At 41.1% G+C, this 19,786-nt stretch overlaps 1 protein-coding gene across 2 annotated transcripts; it reads right to left on the reverse strand.

Annotated features, from left to right (window-relative positions):
- Positions 1–15: 15 nt before the first annotated feature.
- On the reverse strand, positions 16–18,469 carry lcorl (ligand dependent nuclear receptor corepressor-like). Of its 2 annotated transcripts, XM_026303060.2 has the most exons (8): positions 18,343–18,469; positions 17,408–17,473; positions 14,596–14,684; positions 14,376–14,493; positions 13,650–13,874; positions 13,429–13,501; positions 2,041–7,772; positions 16–1,933 (listed from the first exon to the last, which is right to left on the reverse strand). In XM_026303060.2, the coding sequence occupies exons 1-8, from the start codon at positions 18,434–18,436 to the stop codon at positions 1,926–1,928; spliced, it is 6,405 nt and encodes a 2,134-aa protein (XP_026158845.1). In that variant the 5' UTR covers positions 18,437–18,469; the 3' UTR covers positions 16–1,925. The 2 variants fall into 2 exon arrangements, with proteins under 2 accessions (XP_026158845.1, XP_026158846.1); XM_026303061.2 differs by lacking the exons at positions 16–1,933; positions 2,041–7,772 and adding an exon at positions 8,308–12,536.
- Between the last annotated feature and the right edge of the window lie 1,317 nt (positions 18,470–19,786).

The following is a 19,786-nucleotide window of genomic DNA, read 5'->3' on the forward strand; positions in this document are numbered from 1 at the left end:
AATCATAGCACCCACTGATTATTTAAAAAGACTTTATTGTTCCAATAACAGACACCTTTTTGTTGCATCTGTAATTGACAGTATAAAAACACATGATGAAGAAAATATACAAGAGATTTAGCACCGGGTTTTTCAACAGAGCTGAGGGCTTTTTATCACAAGACAGAGCTACCCACCTTCCCTCATGCTGAAATGGCAACCATAGTGACATACATACATACATACATACATACAAGGATAGTCAGGCACACAATACACACTACAGGTTTAGGTTTTGACCTATGGCCAGATATCTTGGATATCTAAGACGATGCTAATCCAAGATTAGTATTTACCACTCAAGTCTCTGGCCTTGTCTATTACACGGCTGATGAGCAAAAGAGCATTTGGCCTGGTTGAGCCACGGTGGAGGTAGGCATCACTTGCTGCGACTCTAAAACAACCTTAAGAGCGACAAATCTCCCACCTGCATTTAAAAATAATGCTATGTCAATGATTAAAAAAAATGCTATTAGGGAGCTGCTATTTTCCTGCTTAACAGGAGAAAAAAAGCAGTTGGGGAAAAGTAAGTTTGTAGCAACCTCCTTTAAGATCACATTGCATGGCTATGGAAAGAACTGAAATAACATCCCAGGCCACTGGTACTTGTGTACATCCATTTGTCTGTCAGCAATAAAATAATTACTACATACCAATAAATCATCTGGGTTTGTATTGCACCAAATAGATTCTCTAGTTTTACAGTAGGGGTTGGTAGTGGAATATGGGATGTGCAAAATATGGGGGAGGTATCTGTGTAGTGGGATTAAAAATCTCAGATGGGCTAGTGCAAGAAGTAGATCTGACACAGACATACACTATATGCTTTGGGTGAAAAGACAGTCACAGAAAGATAAATGAATCTAAACAAGACAGATCCCACAAAACCAACAAATAAATCAGAAGCTACGTTCTACAGCTGCATAATGCCATTTTCTTCATCACTTCACACAACCCTCTGCATTTTGGCGAGTGTCACGGTTAAACCTGAAGTCAATACAAACATCTACTGTATGTTTGTGCCAACTGTAACAGGAATAATGAGTATTTGGGTGTAATACAAGCTGACAGCCGATTCATTCAACACAGGAGTTTTTTGTTTTTTTTTTTGGTGGTGGTGGTGGTGGGGGGAGGGAATAAGAATAATGCTTAGCTAATCCAAAAGATTCCTTCATTTAAAGATACTAGAGTTTTGCTCCTGGCTTGCATTACACTAGTAGCTACAGCACCAAAGAAGAATTATTTGTTGGATGGCGGGATTGTTGTCAACTTTCAATATAAATATTAGATTATTAAATGACCTATTTTGAATTTAAACAGTGCCAAGCAAGAATAAAATATAAATAAAAAGATTACTTTTGGGAGATTTTAGAGCTGCATGTATTTATGGTGGAGACAATGACAACATATTAAAAATTGTTGTTACATTTTAAGGTAAAAGGTCATTGTCTGGGGGATTTGGGGGCCTTGAGGTATGTTCTGGGGGAAATGGCACTGTCTTTATGCAGTAAAGCTTTGACTTTCCTTCCAATACAGCAACTCTTGCCAGGCTGTAAAAGCACTTATCCCTTTAAAACTCTTGTTTAACGTAATGATGTGATCTACTAAACACATTCAGAAAGACAAGCGCAAGTTGGTGATTAAAAAATAAGAAAAAAAAAGGGGGGAAAAAAAAAATCTGTACACACACATTTATATATATATATATATCCATGGATTAAAAATAGTGCAACATCAAGCGTTTGTTAAGTTAGACTGCTACATAATTGCTGAGTGTAAGACTGAACCATAGTGGGATGGTCAGTCCACGTGGTCAGCTCAAAGTCCAAAGGCACCACGTTAAACCACAGTCCTTTTCCCAGGAAGGAGGAGGCCTCATGCTTCATTTAGTTTTCTGTCAGAAAAGAAAGAGACCATAAGTTGACTTAATGGTAATATAAAACCAAACCTAAATAGATGCTGATGTCTTCAGTGATATAAAAAAATAAGCGAGGTAGTTACCAAACACAAAGTCACACCATCGTGGCCCGGTTAGGCCCCTCATCCGCGATTGTCTCAACATTTTCGCTGGTGGTGGTTGTGGTGGTTCAGTAGACACAACCCCAGGACTTCTGTATTTGCTTTTCTGCCCCCCCACCGGAATCTCAACCTGTTCCTGGACTGATTTAGGTGCACAACTTGCCAGCTCCCGTGAGGCAGACCTCCTCCTTTTCCTTTCAGTTTTCACAGCTTTGACAACTCCTACCAGTTCTCTCCCTTTTCCTGCAAATACGTAAGCAGAGGGTGACCCATCATCCAGTGTCACAGTACAAGAGTCCCACTCCTCCTCCGTTGATTCATTGTCTGGAGAGTTGATCTTCCTCAAAAACACCCGACACTCCTTCAGTCTCTCAGGACTCCAGGCTTTAGAGCAGAGGTTCTGCTCTTTGGATACATCCACAGGCTCCTGAGTTTGGTCAACAGAACTTGTGGCAGAACTGTTTTCCAAATGGTCAGATAAATGATGTTTTGCTAATTTGTGTAATGCTTTACGTTTTGGTTGCAGTCCAGTTAATACATGTCCAACTGCTTTCATGCTGTTTTTATTTCTTTGCCTCTTTTGCCACCTCTCCCTTTCTCTCTGGGTAAGAAACCTTGTCCTTGCTCTGAACAGTGTGACCAGGTATTTGCTAAACGATCTCCCTGGACACCATTGGACTTCTTCATTGAACTGGCCTCTTGCAAACCTGGTAGTGAAAAGTTTTCTCCTAATCATTTGTGTTGATGAAGGTGCTTTATTCGTCTTTCTCAGCCTTCTTTGAGCCTGTTGATGTTGCAGGGGACTTTTCGGCACAGTTTTGGCAAACTTCTTGATGTGTTTGCGGAGTCGCTCTGCCTGAGGACTGTGGCAAACACTTTTTTTACTCGCAGAACGAGGGAAGTGCATAACTTCATAAGGATTACGGGAGCTTGCCTTCTTGACAATAGCCAGAGACTGTGTCTCAGTGGTCTGCATAAACCAGGAGCAGAGCTGCTGCATGCTACAGGACCTTGGTTTGTTAGGAGGGCAGTCAAAAAGTGTTCGAACGACAGAAGAATGTTTTGACTTCCTGGGAAAGGAACTGTTGTTCTTAGTGCCTAGTTTTGAATGTAAGGCAGCTTCTTTTTCTTGGTTCTCCACATTGTCTGAGACCCAGGTGTCCGAGATGAGTCGTATTCGCCTGGCAAGCTCTTGATTCATTGTCCTTTCCTCAGCTGATGCTGCCCACCACCGCAGAGTCTCTTTTGGGGTAAAGATGGAGTCAACAGATACATCTGCCACTCTGTTCAGGTCTTGAGATATGTTCCTCTCTTTTCCACAGAGCCGTCTGTTGTCCCCAGAAGTTTCAACACTACTCTGCTGCTCCTCCTTTTTCCTTTCGTTGCTGGCTTTGTTTAGCAGAAGCTGCTTAGACCGTCGCAGCAGAGCGTTACTGTGGCTGTATGATCTAGAAGTGGAGGTGGCAACAGCATGCAGAAAGTGGATTGACGGTTTCCTCACTCTCATTGAGTGACGCACTGCTACAGGCTGATTTAGCTGTTTGTCTTGACTTCCGTCCTTCGTTTCTACCCCCTTCTCTGTCTGACTGCTTTTGCTTGTCGACTGGTGACTGATTGTCCAAGGCTCTTTGGGAGATCTGAATTCTGGCAGTGGTACTTTTTCATGAATTAGTGTTTCAGAAGACTGCCGAGTATCCTTATCTATCCGAATTTTTCTTTGCCGGGGTGAAACTGTGGTCACTGTGACTGAGATCCCAGAGATTCTAACTTTTGCAGGTCTACCCGGTTTCCTTGATGGCACAGAATCATCCCGCTTCTGGCATTTGATGTTACTGCTAGACTGAGGGGCAGACTCTTTCACAGGGCTGACAAAATTTAACTCCTCTGACAATTCTCTTGAGACTGTTTCCGTGCTTCCTGATCTGGTTTTTGAGCTATGCATTAAAATGCCAAAGTCACTTTTAAGGCCCACTGCTTGCCAAGCATCACTGAATTCTGTTTGTAGCTGGTCAAAGCCCTCAGACACCATTCGTTTGTTTCTCCTTGAACGGCCATATACGACTGTGATTTTGAGGTTCTTGTTTATGTTCTCATCACCACCAGATGCTAAAACAGCTTTACTGTTTACAGTTTTGGCTCCAATTACAGAATCGCAAACATTTTGCTTGCGTGGTCGACCAATTGGCCTCTTCACTTTCTGCTCCAGCTGTGGTCCCAACTTCTTTGGCCTGCCTGGACGCCTCTTTGGAGGGGTGGTTTCATGAAAAGATAATAAATCCATCAATGGTGATCTCTGAGTGTCAGTTCCAGCTGCACGCTTAGTGGGAGTACCTTCGCCTGATCTTCTGAAACCAATTTTAGGTGATGAGCATGCAGACTTGGGTGAAGCGGCAGACTTGGGTGATGAAGATGCAGACTTTCTTGGTGAAGAAGCTGCCCTAGGTGTTGAGGAGGCAGACTTGCTTGGTGAAGAAGCTGCCCTAGGTGTTGAGGAGGCAGACTTGCTTGGTGAAGAAGCTGCCCTAGGTGTTGAGGAGGCAGACTTGCTTGGTGAAGAAGCTGCCCTAGGTGTTGAGGAGGCAGACTTGCTTGGTGAAGAAGCTGCCCTAGGTGTTGAGGAGGCAGACTTGCTTGGTGAAGAAGCTGCCCTAGGTGTTGAGGAGGCAGACTTGCTTGGTGAAGAAGCTGCCCTAGGTGTTGAGGAGGCAGACTTGCTTGGTGAAGAAGCTGCCCTAGGTGTTGAGGAGGCAGACTTGCTTGGTGAAGAAGCTGACCTAGGTGTTGAGGAGGCAGACTTGCTTGGTGAAGAAGCTGACCTGGGTGTTGAGGAGGCAGACTTTCTTGGTGAAGAAGCTGACCTAGGTGTTGAGGAGGCAGACTTGCTTGGTGAAGAAGCTGACCTGGGTGTTGAGGAGGCAGACTTGCTTGGTGAATAAACTGACCTGGGTGTTGAGGAGGCAGACTTGCTTGGTGAAGATGCTGACCTAGGTGTTGAGAAGGCAGACTTGCTTGGTGAAGAAGCTGATTTAGTTGGCGAACAAACAGATCTTGCAGGTGAGGTAGCAGACTCAGTGCCTTGGCGTTTGCGTTTCTCAAGTGTCCCCAACCAAGAAGACACTTCACATGGGTCAAAGGGTTCATCTGCCTGTGTGCTTGAACCAGAGCCTGCTGATTTAAGACTATATCTGAGTCCTTCCTTATCTTTTACTGGTGATACGAACATGAGCTTAATTGGACTAGTGTAGTGAAGTTGGGAGTTGAGAGGACTCTCAATACATGAAGCAGATTTGATGGCGGCATTCATATTTGATGAGTTTTTGGGTGTTGAAGCTGTAGTTGAAACTGTAGTTGAAACTTGTAGTCTTTTTGGAGATGTTCGAAGCCTTCCAAAGGGCTTGGCAGCACAGTCTCTGCTATCTGTCCTATTTTCTGAGATGTTTTTGGCAAGACTCTTCTCTTTGGCAGTCACAGTTTGTGGAAAGACCTGGCACTGATCTTCAGACTCCATGTTGCACTGTTTTCTATGCACTGATTCCAAGTCAAGCTCTCCTGTTTGCTCAGGTGAGTACAGAGAGGATTCATTTACAGACTCCTGCAGGGTGTCCTTAGCATCTGTATCTGTAGATGAGGAATCCAAGTTGTTAAATGTCAAAACCTTGTCCTTTCGTGTTTGCTGGTTAAAGATGCTCTCAGAGAAACATGCAACAAAGAACATCTTCCTGGGCTCTGTGACATAAGGGGCAAACCGTTGTGGGGGGACTATATTTCTCCTGGATTTCCTGGCCTCCTTGTAATGGTTTAACTGACATTTCCGCCTCTCTTTTACAGCACTACAGCTATTGTCATTGTCAGAGCTTTGAGCTGATGGGGTTTCTTCATGGTTCTTTTCCATTCCAGCATCGCTACCCTTAGCATCTTCTTCACAGTGCCCGCCATACTGTTCTGCTGAGGCTGCATTCAGTGTCATCGCCTGTGTTTGTACACTGTCATCTTTTAGGCATTCCTTGTCATATTTGCTGGGCAGCTCAGGGATGGGTCTTTGAGCTTCTGATAATGTAAAATCACTTTGCTCACTGGATATCTCCTCTGCTTTAGCAATTAGAACTTCTTCTGTTATTATAACCGTCTGTATCTCTTCTTTTACTTCATCCCTGTCACTTTCTGTAGAGAGCATGATCAGTGGTCCCTCTTTGACTCTGTGACTGTCTACAGGTTCTACACCTACCTCAATTTCTTTTTTAGACTCCTCTTTAACTAAATTTGAGTCTGATAAAATCTGTGATGCACTTACAGAATCATTTCCATCTTTCAATCTTGCCTTCTTTGCTGGTGGCCCTTTCTTTTTATTGTATGACTGGTCAAGCCTGGCAAGCTCCCGTTTAATTTGTAAGGTATGCCTTCTCGTTGAAGCATCATCGGCAGGTGTTGCTATAGCAGCAAGGACTTCCTGCCGACGACGGGAGCGGGTATTAGGTGACTTGGGCTCTTTGTTATCATGGCGATTGAACAGCTCACTGAGATTGTAGTCACTAGCACTGCCTTCATGAAGCACTTCGGTGATTATTTCAGTCAGATGAGCATCAGCTTGAAACTGCAGATTCTGAGTGGTCAAGGGAGACTGCAGCTGCTCCCTTTCAGAAACATCAACAACTGCTGAAACCAGAGGTGGGTCCTTCTCTAGTGGTCTGATTGTCTCCAGTTTCTCGCTGAAGCGATTCACAACTTCTTGCAATATTGTCCGAGTTGGGTTCTGCTCAGCCTGACTACTGCTTGGGGTCATGCACTCTTGTTCCTTTTCTGTAGCTGTGTCCACATCTGCTTCATGTTGCCGTGCATTCACAAGATTATTTTTAACCATTAGGTCAGCTTCTTCCTCTTGCCTATGGTGAAGGAGGGAGGGTGGCTTTTCATCTGTTTTTTTACCACTGTCGGAGGAAACAGGGGAAAGAGGAGGAGGAGAGGGGCTCTGTTCTCTCTTCAGAACAGGACAAGGAGGATCCCCATCTCCAACTCCTCTTTCTGTTGTGTTTCTGACCTGCATTACACAGGCATGGTTTGAATAACAGGGACAGGAGTGAGGGTTGTGCCGGTTACAGCAGATCGATGAGGAAGAGCATACGCTAGGAGGAGTGCACAGAGGAGGAGGTTTAGATAATGGAGGGGAGGATGCAAATGAACACACTATATTTTTGATATGACCTACAGCCAGGCTTTGGCAGGAAATGCAGTGCAGCCTCTTGGGGCACAGAATAGTGTAGGTTTCCATCCTGCACCTTTGGACACAGCAGTAGCTGGAGCCCAGAGGGGCTTCACTTTCACAGTCTTTTAAAGGGTAGTGGTGGATGCTACAACTGGACGTAAGGTCTCCTGGATGATACACTGTGCTGCTATGACCTTGATCACAATCACATAAGGGGTAGTTTGGGCTGCTGTTATGGGTTTTACATTCACTAAACGGAATTGCATGAGGGCTAATATTGTCCTGTGGGTTTGCACCACGCTGACAGCAGTAAGACTCAGTTTGACTAACAGATCTGCCATTAAGGAAAGACAGCAATTTTTCCTGGTGTGCCAACTTCAGTATCTTGTAGAGTAAGGAATGGTGTGCTGGGCAGAGTGAGCTGAGAACAGCATCCAAGGCAGAGCTTTGACAACACTTAGTCCCTCGCTGGTCCAGATCTTCCACTTCTTCTGATAATGATGTCAGAAGGGACCTAAAAGCAAAAATGGAAAGAGAATGATAATGAGCCTGGTATATAATTAGAAACAAATAAATACAAAACAATCAATCTGAAAAACGACACAAAAAACTTAGTATTTGATTTCCATTTTATCCATGTGTAAACATTCTGTAATCCTGGGGCCTGTTTAATGAGACAAACATGAAAGTCCTGTGTTCTCTGACTTCCAATTTTATTGTTCTATTACAAAAGTTGTTAGCAGCCTACAGTGTGTATTACCTGCAGCCCACTGCATTGTCTGCATATACTAGTGCATACAATAGTGTTATTCATTTTATACTACGCAAAAATTAACCACATAAGAATATTTCTGATATGTATCTGTTCAAGATAGTAAAGCACTGTTCACGTCAGTTCACGTCAAGTCATAAAAATGTTAAAACCCACACACAGTAACTGCTATTTTTGACAGCTTACTTTGTTTTGTGAAGAACAACGTCATAGACTACCATTAAAGAGCTATAACACCCTGACATAAACCACCATATGAATAAAATTTGACAGGCAACTGATTAAAGAACTAGTTTATTGATGAGTTGCTGAAGGCAAATGACAACATTCTGCTAAAAGCAGAAGAAAGATTGTAGACACGCTCAAACCAAAATGTTCATTTCAGCAGCACTGTCACCAACAAACTCACAATGCAAAATACCCTCTGACATTCAAATCAACCAACAGTTCAATCAGGTCTGGTGAGTCATATATTTCATTAGAGCAGATCACTGATTTTAAAAAGCATAATAAGATTTGTGTTTCATATTGGACAGTATTTCCAGCAGTTTAAGCACTGTGTGTCCACACCTTAGCAGAGGTCAACTGAGCTAGATCCATTAAAAGAGCATTACATTCTGTAGTATTACTGCTGAGTTTGTTAGGGTAACAAAATTGTTTTTCACTTAAATCATTTTTGACATAAGTACTAAACCACCACAGTAGTCAGGGGTTTCATTTTAGTATAAAATAAATTATGAGTTAACATTTAAAAGCGTTCATGCAGTTGTAGCAAACCACAGTACACATTGCATCAAAGTGCATTATTACAAATCAAGAACTACAACAATCAAACTATTAAAATCACAGTTCTGAAGCACAATCAATAAATAAATATGCAGCAATGACACAAAACAGGTTTCTACAATAAAAATGCTTATTATCATAGTGCAATCATTGATTTATGCATAAATAGCAGATTTGTTACACTGATTTACCAGTAGTTATCCAAAAGCACAAAAACAAAACAAAACAAAACAAAAAATCTTTCTTAAGCGCAATTTGAAAACAAGCCCAGATCTGTTCACAGAATATAATTAAAACAAATAATTATCTTTTACAAATTCTCAAGAGGTGTTTAGGCTTGTTCACAAACGGGCCCTTTGATATAAATAGCAGATAATTCCCAGGGTAGAGACATCATGCTGCACTATGCTGTAGATCCCAGACATAGGCACTGTGTACTACTATAAGCAGAGACATTCAGGAGCAGAGGCATCAGTATTTGTATAACTGCCAAAGTTACAAAGGTTGAAATGCCACAAAATCTGACCAACAAAGCTTTAAAAAAAAAAAAAAAAAAATTAAATTGTTTCAAAATTAGCCCTAAAATTGCAAATAACACCAACAGTGACAAATACTTTGCTAAGAACATGGTAAATCTCCAATAAATACCAAAGGGCAGAATTTACCCATTTTTTAAAAATTCTTTCACACTCCACCACATGGGTGACTCACTGTTATAATTCACTTGAAGTTTAATTGTTGTTCATGACAGTAAATTTACACTTAGGTGTTGTTCCTTGAGAGATAAAGAGCTCATAAGTGTTCCTAAACTAATAAGAGCTCACACCCCTGCATATTCAGTATCATAACACAGAGGCCTTGATGTGAAACCTGACACTAGGCTATAGGCAGATAAAGTTCAGAGGTATATGTGGCAACGAGGTTAGAGAGAGCGAGATAGGCAGGCTGACATCACAGCAAAACAAATCAAAGCATCTTTGTGTTGGTAACCCTAAACTGCTGCTTTGGTAGTAGCACTGTTAAGGGAAATAGGCCCACCTCAGAGGCAAACATGAGTGTAGACTGTCGTGGAAAACCACAACCTGCAACATTTAGCATTTCCTCACATACAGACAAAGAAGCCTGTAAGCCTTGCACGGATCAAGTCAAGTCACTGCCGACTTTGAAAACTAATCTGTCATTTAGGGTCCCCACGTTACAATGCGTGTTACCTCGAAATCGCATTAGTTGAAATAAGCTTCTTTGTTGTAGCTACACATTTTTTGTGCCAGGGAAACGGTCCCAAAAAGTAGAGTTAAAAAGCAGCAGTCATGTATGAGGTTAACAGTAATACAGCTACAGTAGCAGAATCGGTAAATAGCTGTGATAATAAAAGAACATTCTTCACAAACAGTACGCATAGACAATAACATACTTTTCCCAAGCTTATCAGTGCACATTTGAAAACATGCTGCACATTTGCAATGCAACTACACTCAATACAATGTTCAGACTAGCTTGCACAAATAGAGAAGAAACTATGTGGACACAAAATGGCTTTCTTAAGCTAATCTCACCAACAAAAGCTTACAATGAAGATGTAGCAACCACAGCAGTTTACACTGTACAATCTCCCTGTTTGTAAAGGTGTCTAACAACAGTAATTGGTTTTTAATCCGTTATAATGGCTCTAAGTCACTGCAGTAATCTAGGTAAGATACCTAGAGAGAAATAGAAAGCTTCAAAGGACAATCATCAATGCTCCATATAACTAGGAGCTTTAAGATTTCAGTCAAACCTGAATACCCAATTACTTAACCACTAGCAAACATGAGAATCACACTATTTCTTAGCCCTACAGAGGTTCACAACCGAGGCTCTCAGTCTTGATCATGGGCAACCTGGTGGACAAGAATCAAGGTAATTTTTTTCCTTGGAAAAAAATACCTCAAATCATAAAAACATTAAAACAAATATACTTTAGGAATTTTCTGGACACCTTAAAGGACAATAGTAGTGTTATTTTATCTTATTACCAACAAACCCCCCCCCCCCCCCCCGACAAGGCCAAAACCAACAACTGATTTATCCATACCAGTATGGCCACAGACCTCAGTGCTCACAAACTTCAGCAACACAGAAAAGTTTAAGCTAAGCCCAAACAAGACAAAAACAGCACTTCTTTAATACATTTTTGCAGGCAGTGTGCACACATAGCACTTTTCATTAAAAACAAACAAACATGGTCACTGAGAATTTCCATATACCAGGCTTTGGCCACACAAGACAATACATGTTAGGATTAAATCCATTTGTAGTTTTGGTGTCTAGGGTTTATTGATAATGGATAATATAAAACAAGCCATATCCTTTAAGACCTTTTAGCCTTTGTGATAACAACTGAACGGACGAGTAGTTTTGAGTTTAGCAGCTCTTGTCAACAAAAGCTGCAATGAGCACCACTGCCTCCTGAAAAATGTCATACCTTTTAGCTGCTTTAATTAAAGCCCAGGAATAAGCTTGAGAAATACAGCTAAAAATATGACTATCACATTACAGACATAGTTAAAAGACCTGAATATTATCCATATATTTTATAAAGGCATGTGTTGTGTTTTAACAAGTGTCTCCAGAAAACAAGTATCTTGTAAGAGGTGATGAGTTTAATCAAATGTTGAGTTCTGGAGGCGTTTCGTGGTCTAAAACCTCTTTGCGTCAGCAGCTGAGGCAAGAGTCCCTGAGTTAGTGGAACCAATCATAGAACCAGAACCAGACGAGTTGGCAGGTTTCTTCTTGGGTGGGTTCTTCAGTGTTCCAGTACGTTCCTTGACTTTATACTCCAGTGTGCTATGGGGCACCCCGTATACTCCCTGGGCCTTGGATACGCTCATGCGGCCTGCCATTACCATAGTGATGGCCTCCTCCATGAGTTCATGGTCGTACTGGCGGTATCTCCCACGTTTCTTTCTTGGTTGCTTATCTTTATCCCGACCACCGGTTCCCTCTTCAGAATCTTCCAGTGAGAACCCGCGTGGTCCCAGGCCATGAGGTGACTGGTTGGCACTGCCTGGACAGCTATGGCCCAAGAATGGAGGTCTGAGTTTGAAGAGAGATGAAGGTCTGTGAGCAGCTGACGAACTGGCAGTACCCTCAGCTGATGAGGTACGTTGATGTAGGTTTTCAGTTACACTGGAAGTCTCAGCTGGAATCAACCTGGTATGATCAGACATGGAACGGACCTGAGGAATACGCAGCGGTGTGGGTGGTTCCAGACTGGGAGTGGGGCTGATTGGGGGCTGGAGAGCATCCCTGAGCTGGGGAAATGAGTGGGGGAGGGTTTTCTGTTGACCATTTGGCTGATAAAAAGTAAGAGCGGATGAAGGAGAACTAAAGTCTCCACTGTCCTCTGCAGCTCCTCCAATTTCTGCCCTCTCGGCCCATGCTGCCACCTTCTGTAGAACAAGACGGGCTTCACCACCCAGAGTCAATGACATCACATTATAGGATGTCAGTTCATCCCTGAAATCTCCGCTTCCCGGAGCACGTTGGTGCAGCATCCCAAGGCTTCCTTCAACCCAGTCGTCCAGGCCTTGCCTCAAGGTGTGAAGGGGTATTCCATAAAGCAATGCAGCCCGCTGTTCCTGCAGCCTTCCTGAGCGTATATCCTTCAAGGCCTTGGACAGCAAACCCTCAGACAGCTCCCAGCTCCTCTCAATGTACTCCTTCTGCCTGCGCTGCCTCCTAGGGATGGGATGACCAAACAGCACGGTCAAGATGGAGGTGATGGTGGGGATTTGATTTTGGCATAGGGGACAGGGGGGTGCAGAGCGAGGGGTCCACTCCTTTATGCCTTGTGTTGGTAACATCACTGCGACTGTTAAGAATCATTTCTGTCTGTTTTCAGTCTGTTTCTGGGCCCTCACACACGTTGCTGTGTGTCTCTCATGCACACACATTCTGTGTGTGGCAAAGCCTCTTCACGTCCAGGTGGGACAGACTGTGAATGGCTGGGGTTACTTTGACGCTCACATATAACCCCTGTTGTTTTGTGATATCCTTCTGTGAAAGTCCTACATGCTTGGAGGTTGAATAATCAAAACTCATAACTGGATCAGTAAAAAAGGAGGTAAAATCATTGGGAAATATTGCAATTGTACAATCCTGAGCTGCTGGCAAATGTTACAATACGGTGTCAATGCTGTGACGTTACCGATCAAGAGATAAAAGAGTCAACCCCAAAGAGCCAAAACACAAAGCACAAGCTAGCCCTTCATAACAACTAACAATCAACTAACCCAAAACACTGGCAAGAAAAGGAGTATGCATATAATTCAGACCAGAGAGGTGGCAATTGGTTAACTTAGATAAAGCAACACTGGTAAAAATGACAGTGACATTACATAATATTGATGCTACCCTTCAAGCCCTAGCATCTTATTATTAGTAACACTTAATGGTGAAATCCTTATATAAAAAGGAACGTTTTAGTCATAGTGAGTATAAAGCAAAATCCCTGTAGTAGTTTATTATATTTCTGAAGAACCAGGGCTTTATCATGTATTTTGTTTCTAGGTAGAATACCACTAAAGATCACACACACACCAAAGCAATTCAAGAGTAATAAAACTCTTACCCTGCAGCCTTGTGATAAGATGATGAAGTTGCAGGGCCGTCAGATTTCCTGTTGGAGAGGTCGAGCACGCCATCTGTTGCAGGAAAAAACTTTTTTTTTTTTTCTTACACTGGTTAGGGGCTGAATCACATTGTCTGGGTAAGGTCAAGGTATGTCAGTGTTAGAGTCTGTAAAGTTTAAAAAGGGAAACATTTAGTGGCTATATTTAATGCTTTCTCTACCTGGTTCAGGTTGACTCTTTTTCTCCTCCTGGGTTCGACCAACTGTGAGGTCCAGAGGGGCATCTGATGTTTCAGACAAAGGTGACGAGGTCCTTGTTGTGACACCATTTGTACTGGTGTGGAGTAGGCACTTGGAAGCATACTCCATGGCAAACTTATGTATCATCATCTTCATCAGCTCTTGGGCAACTAGAGGGATGTTGGAATCACAGCCCAGGGACACATCTGCCAAAAAGCAAAACAAAAAAAGCAATATCATGAGCATTATATTCGCTATTTTTATTAGACCAGAAAAAAAGAAAATTTTTGAGGGCATTTTTGGTCATCACAAAAAGGCTTCAGATGTCGTCCAATAAAGCCAATGTGACAAAAATATTTCTTGGTCCCAGTGCTATGGCAGAAAAAGGGCCAATTGTCTAATATTCCTAAGTACAGACAAACATGATTGGCAACAATGACATATACATTCATTCATAACTACCACTTCTAGCTTTAACTTTGTAAACTACAAGGGCTGAGTTACTTCCACATGCATAACATCTCTCAACTTTGGAAACAGCTGAGGAGTAAATCATTTTTCTGGAGACCTAGGGATAACCTCAAGGACCCCTATTGAAACCCCATCTAGAGTTCTGTAACAAGCATATAATTACCATGTTACTTGCAAGACGCCTTTCCTTCGATAAACAAGGAAAGATGATAAAGGCGGAAAAATATCTGGCTCACCTTTCTTGTGAAACACAGCTTGGAGGAACTTAAAAGCTGACTGGCTGCTCTCAGCAATCTGACAAGGAGAATAATCTGAGGCAGAAGAGATGGGCGACGTGGCTGCAGGTGTTTGATCCTAAAGGTGGAACAAAAGAGATGAGTCGGTTTACTATTATGAATATAGCATAAGCTATGATATTCTGTCAAACAATCTTTGAACTATCTTGACAATTCTTACACTGAGTTTGTCCAGGGGAAGGTTGCAGAATGAACACTGAGAGCAGCTTGTTTCTGGGGACCAGTCATCCACGTCTTCGGGTTCACAGCCTGAAAAACACCATAACCCACAGCGGCATACTAAGAAATTAGGGTAAACCGAGGATCAGCCTCTGCCTATGGAAACTACACATAATTTGACTAGAGTCGGCTACTGTCTCCAAACTGAAACATCACACTAATTTTATGCCAAAAAAAAAAAAAATACAGATTGACAAATTTCTTTTTATGATAATATGCTGTGACTGTGACAATATATATAGATGAGAGTACAGATATGTTACAAAATGTTGCTGGATTGTTTTTTTTTTTTTTTAAAAACAGCAGATAACTTAATGTTAACTATCCTTGAAACACAATTCTGGTCAGTTGAGCATTTCAAAGACTCGGGACTGCTTTATGGGTGGGAAGGGTAATTTCATTTAGAAATGGTTTCTCAAATTAATATCCAAATATGCTGTATTATTATGTTTCTTTATTGAAAGAACTATTGAACGAATCGGTAAAAATTAGCATCTATCAAATGCCTCGCTTACTGTACGTTAAGTCTGTGTCTCATTCTGTGAGAATGCCGCAGGTTGTCCTAAGTATTGAACCATCATCACAGAGAAGGGATACTTAGCCTGGTAGGAATGTTGCAAAACAACACAGACAACTATTATGTTACACGCTCCCCGTGGTTCAACTTTCAACTAGCAAAGGCTGATGATGATGCCTGTATCTGGCAGAGGAACAAATCGCACTTACCCAATTACAACAAACGCAGCCAGACTTGAGAGTCTCCACCTAAAAGCTGAACTTCAAAGAGTGGGTCTCTCCACAAATGAAGACCACCTGAGTGTTTTTGTTTTTTTTTTTTGTTGCTTTTGTAAAATTTTTTTACTATTCAATATAAATTATTTTTGTGTTTTAAAACAAATGTTACATAAATCGACAATTTTGTGACATATTTGTGTTTATTATTATTTGGGTCAGATAAGGGGTCTGACTGTTTAAAAAAAATTAAAGGGAATATGTATTGTTTTATTATTCTGTTTTCTGTTCAAATCAAAAACTTACAATGTATAGTCAAAATTACAGCACTGGTTATTCAGATTTGGTCATCTTGATAAGTCTGTATCTCGATAAGGTTGATCCAATCTAATGATGCTTCAAAAAACTTAAACGTTATATGGATTACATGATAATGGATGGCAAAACCTGGGATTAACAAAACTGGATCATTCTGACCCAGATTACACTTTTTGAAAAACTGGCCCCTGATTATGTTCCTGTCTAACCTCACTCAAACTCCATTTCAAATGACACACCACTGATATCAATGAAGCCAGGCTAAGTAATGGAAACCCTCCACTGTATAATGCCGCACAAGTCAACAGCAGCCTTCGAAAGGATATACAGCAAAATAAATGCCTCTCTAAAACAGTCAAAAAATTAATAATTCCACCATGAAGGGAAGTATTATTTCTGTACTGACTGTATGTATGTCTCTGTCCTATGAAACAAATTAAGTACATTAATGTCAGATTTTGATGCACTGAACAGTGGAATTACTTAAGACTGAAGGCAGCTAAAAAACAGGAAAGACTAAATTTGCTTTCCTCATGGCTCTAGGAAGCAATATAAAGTGTTATTATGGTGACTACTAGGGACCAAATGAGTCTCTATTATATTTCGTGCCACACATGAGCAGTGATGCACAGGGCTAAAGATTGTGAATACACAAAAACTGCTGACTGGGTATGGTGCACCTCTTCTCTAGGGTCAGTTTTGATAAATGCTACATAAGCAAAGAGAGTTGTAAATAAAACATCTTTCATTTAGAGTCTTTAACAAGGAGCAATTCGGAAACTGTGTACCATGACAGCAATCCCTTATGCCAGTGTTTTATTTCCTGACTTCTCCTTAGTGTTTAAACCCATTCTGTTCTCCTAACTGATGGCAAGGTTAGTGGCAGCACTAGGATATTTTAAGAAGATATAGTGAAATGTTTTGTAAAGGTTTTCCTTTACTATTCTTCTGATGAGTCTAAAATACTCCAGTAAGAGTTTACTGAGTAATATGAAACTCTCTACAGGGTTTTTCTCAGGAAGTGAGTGATTTGAAGTTATGAAGGTATGTAATTTCAAGATTTAGCAAGAAATACAATGAAGGTATATCTTTCACATGTAGACGAGATTTACGAGCTACATATTCTTTCTACCCTGTTTATGTTATTGCCACAGAGTCTTTTCTGAAGAGGCCCACAATAGGGAAGGATAAGTGGCATCTATGAATAGCTCAAAATATTATTACCAATATGAGATGAATCACTTTTTTAAATGAGTGGAAACCATAAGAGACTAACATTTTCTAGCTGTGGGTCCAGCTTAAAAATAACAGGATATTAGAAGTATTATAAAGCTGTCAAGAAAGAAATCTGAATGTGACAAAGAATGTATTTTTAAAATGTCTTAATCCATATACCGAACACCAGCTGCTATTTCACCACAGACGCACCATTTACCCTTAAATTCTAAACACTTCAATATTTTCTGTGGAAAAAATAATTAGCATCAAAACACAAAACCACAACAATATGTGAAACATTTTTAAGATTTCCATCATAGATAGAGATGTTTGGTGCTACAGACAAGGCTGAGTAGACAGGAGGTTGGTTGTGGCAAGTTCATAGGTTTTTTTTTTTTTTTTAATAAATACGCAATGCACATATGATTACACAAATTCATCAGAATGTACATGCACATACACACACGCATACATACAAAACCCACCATTAAATAAACTGAGGTCTCTCAGCAGCATTGGGCCATAGATACCCTCCAGAATGCTTTCAAACCCTGCAAGACAAAACAAACAAAAAAAATACTTTAGTACTGACAGGATCAAGATATGTGTGCTTGATTGCTTTACAAATGGGTACAGTTTGTTCTACCCATTTTATGGCCCATGCTCTTAACCGATTGGACAGAAATAACTTTTATTTTACGTTAGACGTGTTATGTGCACTGGTAAACCCGTGCCCGTACAATCACTAAGCGAACATAAACATTAACCAAACATGATTCGTGAACGGCAGTAACGTTAATACTTAAGTTTTTGCGCCAAAGTGATTAGCGATAAACATAATAAAAAAAGACCAAATCCAGCCATCGCTGGGTGAGCTAACCCAACTTTGCATCATAAAATTTGTGTCCAGAATAACAAACGGCACAACGGTAAGTTAAAACGCTAACTAACTTACTGGAGACCTTTGCCATTTGTGGTTTTCTCATATTCCACTGACATTAGTTTTCCAAACGAAGCTAAAGCTTCGTCCAAATACCACCGACAGCGATAACAACATACCATGTTAGCACGGTATTAGCATTTCCAACATATATATATACATAAACAAAGCTAGTAGAAGACATAAGTATAAGATAACGATAAATTACATGACACGCCTTGGTGGTACATGTACGGTATCCTCTGAGGCGTACAATAAAATCTGAAAATGCCAGAACCGGCGAGTAGCTAGCTAGCTCCGAGGGACAAAGAAAATGAGCCAAGTGGTAAATATCAGATTGGTGCCAGGCTAACAGCTAGCATTAGCTAGCAGTCTAAGTGATCGAGGTAGCCATCCTTCTGCGACCAGGCGAAATCCCTTTGAAGCTCGTTCATTTTTCTACCCTCCCAAACCAAAAAAGAAACTGCACATGAATCATACCAACGCAGTGTATCAATTTGTGTCGCCAAGAATCAAGTTCCCGCCGAAACCCTTTCCTTTCTGTCGTGCATTTGGGACACTGCACAGTCGCCATTCTGTGTCCTCCCCCTCTTCTCTCAGGAAGCGGCTTCGCATTTCCTTCTTCTTCGTGTATTTCAAAGGCGGTTGACAACCAGTGTAGGAGACGCAGTACCACCTTCTTCTTCCTCGGACTGTAAAACCAAACTGTTCTCCGTATTTCTGTCATTGAGTCTAGTCTCACTGATCATTAGATCTTTATGATAAGACAAAGCTAGAAAGCAATCTTACTCTTTCCCCTGTGCTCAGCAGGGACTTATCTTATTATATTGTTTTATGTTATGTATTTAACAATAAAAGATAACCGAATAACTTATAATCATGTTTTATAATGCTGAGTTAACATTAGTTTCCAACAAGTGCGCAGCCTACATCATAGCAGTAGTTTAATAAACCTGTTCCACTATTCCCCTCACTATTAAGCCCCTGTGTACAGTATGTATTTGGTTATGTGGGTAGATTCCTACTCATTTATACATATATATATATATATATGCACAAAGGCATATGTGTCAGCACCCCATTGGTTGTATATCAATTGTAATATTGAGTGTCATTACCATAGTATTGCAAATCAGTATCATTATTTTTGATGTTGCTAAATTGCCTCAATATGTCAGTTTTGTTTTGTAGGTGCAGTTCTAACCTAATCATAAAAGTTGTTAAATGCTAATGTAGCTGGAATGGCATATCCTATGCAACCTTTGTCTTCTAGTAGTGTGTCATATAAATAATGCATAATGCATCCGGGCTGTACAGAATAAAGAATTTATATATAGACCTAGCCAACCAATAATAATTAGTTTTGTCAAATCATATAGAGGGCACTGACAGAGGATAAAACCCAGCCTGCCAGTTCTTTCCTCAGTACAACCACATGAGGGCAGCAGAGCACTGTGATTGAATTCTGAATTCAATCACAGTGTTGGTACAATAATAACTACTGTCCTCTCACAGCAAGAAAGTTCAGGGTTCGAACCCTGTTCAACTCTAGGGCCATTCTGTGTGCAGTTTGCATGTTCTCCCAGTGTCTGCATGGATTTCCTCTGGGTTCTCCAGCTTCCAACCACACTCCAGAAACGTGCAGGTAAGATTGAATGGTGACTGTATGAGTGAGCTTGAGCTCAAACGGTTGTCTGTGTCTATCTATTGGCACTGAGACAGACTAGTGATCTGTTCTGGGTGTACTCCATCTATTGTCCAGTATCAGCTGGGATTGCCCCCTATCCCACCCATCACAGGGTTTTTTGTGAATTCCCTTTCTAATACAGTCATCAGCATCATTCATCCAAAATAACCTATGGATATAGTTTTTATGTTACTATGAGTAATATGTCCATTTTCCATAACACTTTATATTAGCAGC

The sequence above is a fragment of the Mastacembelus armatus genome, chromosome 1 (assembly GCF_900324485.2).
Source record: "Mastacembelus armatus chromosome 1, fMasArm1.2, whole genome shotgun sequence".
Taxonomy (NCBI): Eukaryota; Metazoa; Chordata; class Actinopteri; order Synbranchiformes; family Mastacembelidae; genus Mastacembelus; species Mastacembelus armatus.

What these genes read in the sequence shown, in the direction of transcription:
- lcorl (XM_026303060.2), bottom strand. Translation starts at nt 18,436, where the DNA reads ATGGCGACTGTGCAGTGTCCCAAATGCACGACAGAAAGGAAAGGGTTT. An exon ending in CAAATTGATACACTGCGTTG is followed by an intron (nt 17,474 to 18,342) that starts GTATGATTCATG and finishes TTTGTCTTGCAG; the next exon opens with GGTTTGAAAGCATTCTGGAG. An exon ending in AAAGAGTCAACCTGAACCAG is followed by an intron (nt 13,502 to 13,649) that starts GTAGAGAAAGCA and finishes TTCCTGCAACAG; the next exon opens with ATGGCGTGCTCGACCTCTCC.